The sequence below is a fragment of the Carassius auratus genome, chromosome 22 (assembly GCF_003368295.1).
Source record: "Carassius auratus strain Wakin chromosome 22, ASM336829v1, whole genome shotgun sequence".
In the NCBI taxonomy this organism is placed as follows: Eukaryota; Metazoa; Chordata; class Actinopteri; order Cypriniformes; family Cyprinidae; genus Carassius; species Carassius auratus.
Window position 1 is genome coordinate 5,794,844 of NC_039264.1, and position 10,793 is coordinate 5,805,636.

Here is a 10,793-nt window from a genome sequence, read left to right on the forward strand (position 1 = left end):
TGACAATTTATGGAAACTTTTTTTTTTTTTTTTTTTAAACGCTACAAAACTGTTAGTTCACAAAAAAAAAAAAAAAAAATTCTTATGAAATGGTTTGCATTCAGTTTGAATTTTAAATAAAAAAATTCCAACTATCAATATTAAATTGTTGCATAGTGTGACAGTTTAGATGAAAATTGTATTATGAGCAATGTACAACTAAATGGTTGATAAACGTACATGAACGTACATAAATGTACATGAATTTTGAAAGAAATCGTAACCCCAAATCGAAAATTTGCTGTAATTTTACTCACCCTCAGTCCATCCAAGATGTAGATGAGTTTGTTTCTTCATCAGAACAGATTTGGAGAAATGTAGCATCACATCACTTGCTCACCAATGGATCCTCTGCAGTGAATGGGTGCCATCAGAATGATCCACAACATTTTTTAACTTTAAAACAGCTTCTGACCAAAATATGAATCCGTCATTTCCATATTCCTGAGAGTCCATATTTCTCTCCTAATTCAACTTTTTCACTGGAGATAGCAATATTTTGAGTAGAGGACTAGATTGTAGCTGGAAGCAACGGTTAAAAGTTAGTAAAAAAAGTTAAAAACATCTTAATAGATTTGTTTCTTACAAACACAGCTTTTTACTTCACAAGACTGGAGAGGTGTGGATTACTGTGATGTTTTAATCAGCTGTTAGGACTCTCATTCTGACGGCACCCATTCACTTCAATGGATTCGTTGGTGAGCAAGTGATGCAATGCTACATTTCTCCAAACCTGACGAAGAAACAAACCCATCTTAGTCTCGGATGGCCTTCGGGTGAGTAAATAATCAGCAAAATTGAATCTTTATGAGAAAGACAAAAATAATGTTTTTAAACTATTTTCACATAAATTTGCTCAGATCGTGTTTCATATTCGAGACGTGAAGTGTACGTACCTCCACTGTACATCCAGGACACATTTTCATTAGTATCCTGAAGGAAGTGATATACTTTGCTCAATATCCTCACCTCATTTCATTTTGGGGAAAACAATCTTGTTTAATTACAGTAACTATCTGCACGATATTTTATTCATTAGTCTGACAAGTACAAAGGCAAAATAACAATATGCAGTCCTCAAACCGAGACGCTGTGGTTGGGCTCCTTCATGGGAAGAGCAAGTCTAGTTTCGGAGCCCATTCCAGGGCAGAGTTTACCACGGCTAGAGCGGCGGCCCCCAGCGCCACGGTCAACCCCATGACCGCCAGACGCATGAAGCGGCGCGCCGTGGGCTGCACGACTGCTACGGTCCCTCGCTGCGCCTCCAGAGCACGCTTCTGCTGCTGCTGCATCTCTTTCCGTCTCTGCCGGAGCACTGTGTCGGGACGCTGCTGTGTCGACGCCAGCTCGAAGTCTTTGAAGGTGGAGACGGCCGTCCTGGACAAAAGACAGTGGTTTGTGGTTTGTTGTGAGGAAAACAGTTAGAGCGAGGGAGACGGGCTTACAGCTGATTGCGCTCTCTGGCCAGCTCAGACGGAGGGAACTGGACGAACAGGTCTCCGGCGCGGCTGATCAGCGTCTCGTACGGGAGGTCCTGTGGGATGCGGGACAGGAGATGGTGCATCATGGCCATGTCACACTCACAGTCCAACACCTCCTCCTCTCGATGCAGCACGATCTGAAAACAGACAACAGGACGCTTGCTTTGAAATAGAGTCAGACTGTGCTTGAGCTTCTGCTGAATCTTAGAGAATGTATGATGATTACGTAAAATCTGTCAATTTTATTTATCTGTAGTCTAATGTGAAAATCTCACTGTCAAGTCACTTTAAACATTTTCAAACATTTTGACACTTTAAAACTGATTTTTCATACTAGTATTAAAACAGATACTACTCTTATGTAACTACAAACAAATTAGTATTTACAAATTTAAATATAATCTGAATTTAAACTACTACTAGAAAATATTTAATGAGAATATGATTTTTGCATTATGATAATTACTATGAAAAATGTTAATGATTCAAGTATCTTATTTGTTTAATGTAAATGGGATTTTTTTTTAATTACGTTAGATAATCATATTTTTTAATAGAAAATAATATCTCATGTTATGTTAATATAAAGGCAATAAGATTTTTTTTTCCATTACAGTAATGATTTGATTTTTGTTACGTAATGACAATGATTTAATATTTTAATTAATAAACAATTTTGATTATAATTTTTTTTCATTATGGTAATGATAATTATTCTTAAATATATTAAAAAATGTATAGTTTTATGTTATGTTAATACTTTTTGAGTGCATTATGAGACTGACAATGGTTTTTTTAAATATTAAATATTTAATTTTAAGTTAATCTAATGAAAATTGCATTACGGTAATGACTTTGTTTAAATATAAAATTTTATGTTACTTACATAATGAGGAATTATATAGTAATAATAATAAAAAAAAATTTTTTTTTAAGTATTTAATATCTCAATTCAACATACAGTGATAACACCGATATTTTTGCATTATGGTAATGACAACACGATTTTTTTAAATATTAAATAACATCTCACTACGGATATATATATATATATATATATAAAATATCTTACTTTATTCTATAGAAAAAATGAGTTTTTTTGCAATATGGTAATGACATTTAAAAAAAAACAACCTATTTTGTGTTACTGTAATGACAATGAGATTTTTTTTGTGTTCTAGTAATAATGATTATTTTTCATATATTAATGTCTCACTTCATGCTATGGTAATATCAATGAGATTTTTTAAAATGTTAAAAACAATACCTAATGTTACAATGAGATTTTTTTTTTTTTTATATTAAAATATTAAACCAAATTTTTAATGATCCTAAACTGGGCTATATAATTTCTTCTTTTTTTAATTTTGGTGGAATTGACTCTATATAAAGCTATTAGTATTTAGTCCCTGACCTACTTCTAGTAAACATCAGGTTTCTGAAGACTGCAGGTGGCAGAACACAGTACATTACTGTACAAAAGACAAATGTTCTCAACATGACAGACTGTGTCAATGATTTATTCAGATGGAACAACACAGCCTGATTCATGCCTGAAATAGCTGACCCACTTCTACAGAGCATCAGAAACCAGAGACTCAAAACTTCAGAAGACAAACGGAAACGTACCACAGCAGCGAAGTAGATGGGCATGAGCGGATGGCAGGCCAGGAAGAAGTCATACAACCGAACCACATGACGGAAATCTGACAGCACGTGTCCGAACCAGGTGATGAGCCAGCTGAGCGCGAAAATAGTGCCCACCTCGGCTCTGCAGACGAAATATAGACATTTATCTTAAACTATACAAGCCAATAAAGAATCATGCTTTCAAGAGATGATGTTAAAGTTACAGAAGGATGAATGTGGTAAAAAAATAAAATAAAAAAACACGCAGACAAACATGAAACCAGGTCTACTCACTGCTGCATGAAGTCGTACACTTCAGGGTTGACTCTCTCGATGATGGGCATCAGGTAGTTCAGGATGTGTTTGGTGTTGTCCATAGTGGGGTCCATAAAGTCCCTGTCATGTAGATGAAATGGACAAAAAATATCAAGCAGATATTAAAAACAAAAAATATATACTGTATCTATAATACAGTAAATGACGCAATTATTTTTATTTTCAGAATAAATGCAGAATAAATGCTCATACAAGCAATGTATAAATAAAATATGTATAAATATTTTAAAATGCAATTATATTACTATTTAATAATAATAACAATATATTTTTACAGTGATGACCTTATTTCAAACAAAAAGGAAATCTAATGTAATTAATATAATTAAATTATATTTAATATATTGTTTGTACGTTAAATTTAATAATATTTAAATAATAATAATAATAATAATATATATTTAAAATTACAGTAATGAGGAGATTTTGTCAAAGGTAATTGTGCTCGACTATCTTGTGCATAAATAATATAAAAAATGTTAAATATTTAATAATAATGATAATAATAATGAATTAAAAAGGAATTATAATTAATAAATTCTAAGTTAATATAATATTTATAATAATTATATATTCAAATTATTTTTTTTCTTGGAAATAACTGCGCTTCATTATTGAGAAGAAATAAATGTTGTATAAATATTTAAAAATGTAAATAACAAAAATAAATAAAAATATTGATTATGTAAAGTAAATATAAAGATAATAAAAAAAAGTATGAATATTAATATTATATATATATATATATATATATATATATATATATATATATATATATATATATATATATATTTTACATTACAGTAATCAAAATGCAAATTTTTGTTTGGGGGGGGGGGGTTGTGGTGAATTTTGCTGAATGTCAAAAAAAAAAAAAAAAAAAGAAGCTATTAAAAAAATTCTCATTAAAAATGAAATCAAGTAAAATATGAGTGTGTAAGTGCATCTCTTCTTGTCTGTGTGCTGCTGGTGCACCTGAGGTGGTGAGTGGAGAGTTTCTCCACCAGGGCAGTGGCGAGTCGTTCCCCCAGCACCAGCAGGAAGGTCACCACGATGTCATGGTATCCCTGATAATAGTGCAGCTGTGGGTTTTTGACCAGCACCCGCAGGATAATATCGGTCAGCTCCTCCTGAAGGCCTTCGCGCTGCTCGGCTGGCATCCCTGCGTCACAAACACACAGCAGCTTAGACACGACTGAGAGCGGCTGAAGAGCCCAGGAGGAGGCGCTGCTCACCTGGAGGGAAGCGCCGCAGGGATCTCTGAACATCCAGAAGCACCTGGGTGAAGTCCTTGTTATTGTCTCGATCCACCGGCTCTGCAAACAAACACCAGATTTACATCTACTCTTCATAGGCATGCTATTTTTCTCTCGCTTTATCAGAATAAATTAAAGTGTATATAAAATATGTAAATGAAAATAATATAAAAAATGTAAATAAATAATTAAAGGATGTTTGATAAAGTACATGAATATTATATACATTCATTAGTAAATAATAATATATGTATAACATTACAGTAATGGGAAGTAGATTTTTTCTTTAAGGTAATTGCATATAAATGTGTATGTATAAATATTTTACATTTCAAATAATAATTAATATAATTATATTATAATTATATTATTTATATTTAATCATATCTGAATAATAATTATTTCAATAATAATAATCATTATTTTATTTAATAATGTTTAACAATTATTTTAATAAGTATTATTATTATTATATTTTCCAAATTACAATGAAGAAAGTGCGATTTTCTGTTGAATTTATTGAATTATATGGAGATTATATTTAAAAACTAATTAAATAATATTTTTCACATTACAGCGATGAAAATGTATTATTGTGAAGTTAAAAAGACTGAAATATATAAATATTAAATAACAAAATGAAATTCTATTAATAAATCATTTGTATATTTGTATTTTATTTAATATTAACAATAATAATAGTTTCACATTTCAGTTATAAATATGCACTTAGTTATCTAGAACAAATAAAAGATGTATAAATATTGAAAAAATTATAAAAATAATATACTTAAATTCTAATGAATAAATTATAGATTCAATTTCTCACATTATAGTGAAGAAAATTAGACTTTTTCGTTTGAGGCTACTGCACTTGATTATCTTGAACATAAATAAATGATGTATAAATATTTTTAACAAATTATTAAAATAATATACTTAAGTTATAATTAATAAATTAAAAGTAGATTATATTTAGTAATCAAATACAAATATTTTCTTACATTATAGAGGTGATTTTTTGTGTTGAAGATTTTTGTTGAAGTTGTGATTGATTACCTTGAACATGAATAAAAGATGTTTAAATATTTTGAAAATTTAGTTATATTTAATGCAATTCATAATATTTAGAAATGATACGATGACTATATTTAATACTAATTAAATAATAATAAAAAAAATTCTTCACATTACAGAGATGAGAATGAGGTGTTTTGTTGTAAGAGACTACATTAAAGTATGTTAGTGAATGTATATCTTGTCCAGAAGGTGACCGTGCTCTCTCTCTCTCTCTCTCTCTCACCGAGCTGCTCAGGTATGTCGTCTTCGGACACGTTGAGCAGTCTGGGCCACACCTGCCGGCGGATCTCGTCGTTCAGCAGACCTCCTTCACTGATGGCCATACGTCTCAGAGCGGCCACGTCCACAGGCCTCGTCTTCAGCACCTGCCAGATCTCCGTCGTCTTCCTCTTCCGTCTGGACTCTGCATCTGTCAACATGAGGAGCAGCTCAACACCTGAACACGGACAGATCACGGCCTACAAGCGCTTCGGCAGAAGAGTTCACCGGAGACCGAGAAGCTGACTGACATCTTTCACCTCTGCTCTTTATTTGTGCAAGTGGTTTTTGATTTCTCAACAGCTGTTCCCAGAGGAACGGCACATTTACAAGGCTTGATATTGTTCAGAAAGGAACTATTTTTGCCTGGCACACAAACTGCAGTCACGTCCCAGACATCTGACGCGGTTTGTGTTAGAGATTTACACTACATAATGAGTGCACAACAAATCCTGCAAAACTGTTCTGAATAGTGCTTAAGATTCGATATAATGAGGCTGAGCACAACACCTTTAGATGCAAAAATTACTCACAGGAAACTCCCACAGAAATATTTAAAGGATTATGAGACAGAAATGAATCACTCTCACACCCGGCAAAAAAAAGTATCTATACATACAGAAATATATTCATGTTCATATACATTATTTATATTTATTTACATTTATTAATTTCTAAAATCCCCCAAATTTCTGTCTGTATAACTAAATGATATATATATATGCATAGAATGTATATAGAAATCTATATGAATATATACAGTAGACATATATTACACACAGAATATATATGTGTATATATACACACACACAAACACACAGACACACACTTATTTATAGCAAGATAGATAAAGATATTAATTTCTATACATTATATATTTATTAATAAACATGTATATATTAATGTGTGTGTGAGTATATATAATATTTAATATTCTTAAATGCATCTACCTAGCAGTAAACAAAGTATTATAGTATTTATGTATATATACGTTTACTTATTGTATTTATACATATTGAATGTTCTTATATAGCTACTTGTAACTTCTTGTTTCATACGTATTAACATACAGCACAGATCAAAACTACTTTTTCAATCCCATTAATTGTCTATCAAACTCTAAATCTACTTGAGTAAAAGCTGTAATGTTTAATCGCAGTCGATGAGACGCACCTTGTGTTCCGAGTCCGTTGAGCGGAGAAGAAGCTCCGAGACTCCGAGACTTCCTCCGGTTCATTGTGTCGTTGAGTCCAGCTGCTGCTACATCGCTTGATCTCTCTGAGAGCAGAACAGACTGACAGATGAAGGCCACATCTTCTCCTTCAGGCCCGCGTTAGCTGCAGAAACCACTCGTGGCACAGGAACAGCGTCCGTCTCTCCGGTCTGCGTCACTCATGACACGCGCTCTTCATCGGTGTGCACCGCCGAACCGAACCGAGCCAGAGCGAAGCGGCGTCTCTGCGGCTCCTTTGTGTTGTTTCACGGGAAGCTCTTCAGAGGCTCCAGTTGTAGCATCATCTGGGTTGATGTTTACGTGTGAGTGAAGGATTCTGGGAGTTGTAGTTTCATTAGTGCACGAGAAAGGCGACGTCTTAGCAACCCTTCAAAACACGGTAAACAAGTAAAAAGTATTAAATATAACGTAGTGCTGTTAAACGAGTAATCGCATCCAAAATAAAAAGTTTTTGTGTGTGTACTGTGTATATTTATTATGTATGCATAAATTCACAAATTTATACATAAAAAAACATGTTATGCTTTTATATTTCATATATTATGTAATATAAATTTATATTGAATATAAATATATACATTTTTACATTTTCAATATATAATGTATGAGCGTGTGTTTTTATATACATAATAAATATCAACAACACACACACATATACTATGCAAACAAAATGTTTTATTTTGGATGTGATTAATTCAGATACAGAATCAATTTTGTGATTAAAATAAAATTTAAAAAGATCGTTTTATCCGTCAGTCAAGTGCAGTAGGCCAGTTGTAAGCGCTCTGTGATATATATATATATATATATTTTTTGGAATCGGTTAACTAGACTTTTATTTTGAATATGTCGTTTTAAAAATATAGTGTACGTACAGTCCCTCCGCGCTTTCCGTATGTTTTTGAGACGACTGTCATGTGAATCCAGGGACTGCCAAAACGTTTGGAGAAAATTGACTTTATCAAATGAACGTATTTTATTTTCGTTCACAATAAATAGCCGAGATGCTCTCTCGTTTATTAAAAGAACACCAAGCGAAACAAAACGAAAGGAAAGAATTACAAGGTTTGTGTTTCTGTGGATCTCTACCGACTAGCACTGATAGGCCTTTTGATATAAGATTAAATATCAAGATAAAGACGCATCTTAATATTTGTCCGCTAAATGTATTTAAGAAAAGATGGATCTGATATATTGTTATAAGTAATAAAATTCGTTATTCATTTTCATTCGAGTCAATAAAAATTCTTCTTATTAGGCTTATTTCCTTAATTTAGTCACGGTCAGACTACAGAAATATATCAATTATTTCTTGCAATTAATTAATTAATTTTTATTAACTGTAAATGAATACATTATTATTTAGCAAAGATTGAATAACGTGCATTTGTGTATATTTATATATACATAATAAATATAAACACGTATTATGTTAACAAAAGCATTTATTTTGGCTGCGATTAATCGTGATTAGTCGTAATATATGTATTTCATTACTTGAAATTTTGTCAAACCCCTAAAAAAATCAAAACAAAATCACTTGATATGAAATTATTGCTTTTTAAATTATTATTATTATTCTTTTTTAAATATAAAATGCTTCTATATGGTACAGAAAGACGGAGACGAGAGGCCATAGCAGCTGCAACATGTTTAACAGAAGCCCTGGTGGATCATCTCAATGTAGGGTGAGTCGACAGTTTTATATGTTTGTAAAGGTACTCTAACAGGATTATATGATCAGTTCATGTGATCACTCGGGTCATAATCCCAGTTTTTGTTTGAACGTTATGATGAAATTCTGAGAAAGCAGCTTAGAGTTGCATGGTTGGATGCAACGGAGAATTGTTCTTGGAACAGACAGATTTTATGCAAACAGAATAGCTCACCCATTAATAAAAAAATGCTGAGCATCTACTCACCCTCGGGCCATCCAATATGTAGCTGAGTTTCTTTCTACATCAGAACAGATCTGGGGAAATTTTGCATCACATCAGTTCTTCACCAGTGGATCCTCTGCAGTGAATGGGTGCCATCAGAATCCAAAACAGTGTGTCAATTAACATCTTGTGAAGAGAAAAACAATGCATTTGTAAGAATTAGTTTTAAGCTTTTTTAGCTTTAAACCATTGCTTCTGGCCAAAATATTTCTTTCTCAGGTGATAAAGTCATCTGTCTGAATCAGGAGAGAAATCTGCATGGATCAAGCACAATAAAAACAGTCCAAAACCATTCTAAACAAATATGTCAGTGGATTTTGATGTGAGCGGACAACAGGAGGTGAGATTTTTCACCGGAGAAAGCAATATTATAGATTATGGACTCGTATTTTGGTAAGAAGCGACAGTTTGAAGTCAAAGCATCTAAATGATAGTCTTGTTTCTTAGAAACACGCAGCTTTTCAGAAGGTATTAACTGATGGACTGGAGTTGGATAAGTGTGGATTACTATAGCCATTTAGACTCATTCTGATGGCACCCATCCACTGCTGAGGAATGCAAGTGATGTGATGCAAAATTTCTCCAAACCTGATGAAGAAACAAACTCATCTACATCTTAGCACATTTTTGAGATTTTCATTTTGGGTGAACTATTCCTTTAAGCCATTGTAATGTATAAGTATCTCTGTTCAGGGTGGCGCAGGCGTACGTCAACCAACGCAAGCTGGACCATGAGGTGAAGACGCTGCAGGTTCAGGCCAGTCAGTTTGCCAAGCAGACGGCCCAGTGGATCAACATGGTTGAGAACTTCAACCAGGCTTTAAAAGTACGCAATCTCTTTTATATATTGATTCATGTGTGAATTTAGTGTTGCAACTGGTGAACTGTGCAGATTTATTCAGAGATTATTCCTGTACAGGAAATCGGAGATGTGGAGAACTGGGCGAGAAGTATTGAGATGGACATGCGGACGATCGCGACAGCTCTGGAGTACGTGCACAAAGGCCCGGTTCAGCCCACATCCTCATGACTGGATGGACTCTGATGCTCCAAAATGAGCAGAAACACCAGATGTTGGTGAAACTTGGGACACTTGAGACTTCTGTGTCTCATTTATTCCAGTAAATATTTGCTGGAACAGCTGTTTATTTCTGATTTGGTTCATTTTTATTTTTATTTTACATAATATGCTTGTATAATAAAAAATATCTATAGTGCTATAACTGCTGCAGTGGAGCATTTTATATCACATTTTACCCCCAAAAGTTCACCTGCACAGAAACACTGTCCTGCTTCTTACTTCATACAAACAGTTTTGACCAACATTTGACAAGTGTTTTCCATTCAGTCTCTGGAATGAACATATAGTGCCAGGATTACACACTTTTCATGCCCCTTTTTAGCTTTATAGATGTAACTGTGAGCTAAAATAGATTTAATACGTTTTTGTGGGATTTCACAGTTTGTTAATTAATTTTTACTGAACCCGTGTTAAGCCGTGCACGCACTGTGACGCTAACATAATCCACATTTACAACAA

At 33.2% G+C, this 10,793-nt stretch overlaps 2 protein-coding genes across 3 annotated transcripts; one reads left to right on the forward strand and one right to left on the reverse strand.

Moving 5' to 3' along the window:
- Positions 1 to 1,119: 1,119 nt before the first annotated feature.
- LOC113039484 (TBC1 domain family member 20-like) lies at positions 1,120 to 7,680 on the reverse strand. 2 transcript variants are annotated; one of them, XM_026197376.1, is made up of 8 exons: positions 7,253 to 7,678; positions 6,045 to 6,230; positions 4,721 to 4,801; positions 4,461 to 4,647; positions 3,444 to 3,545; positions 3,150 to 3,291; positions 1,485 to 1,657; positions 1,120 to 1,416 (listed from the first exon to the last, which is right to left on the reverse strand). In XM_026197376.1, exons 1-8 carry the CDS (start codon positions 7,314 to 7,316, stop codon positions 1,146 to 1,148), a joined length of 1,206 nt encoding a protein of 401 aa, XP_026053161.1. In that variant the 5' UTR covers positions 7,317 to 7,678; the 3' UTR covers positions 1,120 to 1,145. The 2 variants fall into 2 exon arrangements, with proteins under 2 accessions (XP_026053161.1, XP_026053162.1); XM_026197377.1 differs by having other exon boundaries at positions 1,146 to 1,416; positions 6,045 to 6,224; positions 7,253 to 7,680.
- A 515-nt stretch (positions 7,681 to 8,195) lies between these two features.
- Positions 8,196 to 10,444, forward strand: LOC113039493 (biogenesis of lysosome-related organelles complex 1 subunit 1). The gene is made up of 4 exons (XM_026197389.1): positions 8,196 to 8,378; positions 8,929 to 9,001; positions 9,947 to 10,079; positions 10,173 to 10,444. Exons 1-4 carry the CDS (start codon positions 8,318 to 8,320, stop codon positions 10,281 to 10,283), a joined length of 378 nt encoding a protein of 125 aa, XP_026053174.1. The 5' UTR covers positions 8,196 to 8,317; the 3' UTR covers positions 10,284 to 10,444.
- The last annotated feature ends 349 nt before the right edge of the window (positions 10,445 to 10,793 follow it).

Bases quoted from the DNA above. Each gene is read 5' to 3' on its own strand.
- LOC113039484 (XM_026197376.1), bottom strand. From the start codon at position 7,316: ATGAACCGGAGGAAGTCTCGGAGTCTCGGAGCTTCTTCTCCGCTCAAC. The intron at 6,231-7,252 runs GTGCGTCTCATC...TCATGTTGACAG, and splicing joins CAACGGACTCGGAACACAAG to ATGCAGAGTCCAGACGGAAG. The intron at 3,292-3,443 runs GTGAGTAGACCT...TTTCGTCTGCAG, and splicing joins GTGTACGACTTCATGCAGCA to AGCCGAGGTGGGCACTATTT.
- LOC113039493 (XM_026197389.1), top strand. From the start codon at position 8,318: ATGCTCTCTCGTTTATTAAAAGAACACCAAGCGAAACAAAACGAAAGG. The intron at 8,379-8,928 runs GTTTGTGTTTCT...TATATGGTACAG, and splicing joins CGAAAGGAAAGAATTACAAG to AAAGACGGAGACGAGAGGCC. The intron at 10,080-10,172 runs GTACGCAATCTC...ATTCCTGTACAG, and splicing joins ACTTCAACCAGGCTTTAAAA to GAAATCGGAGATGTGGAGAA.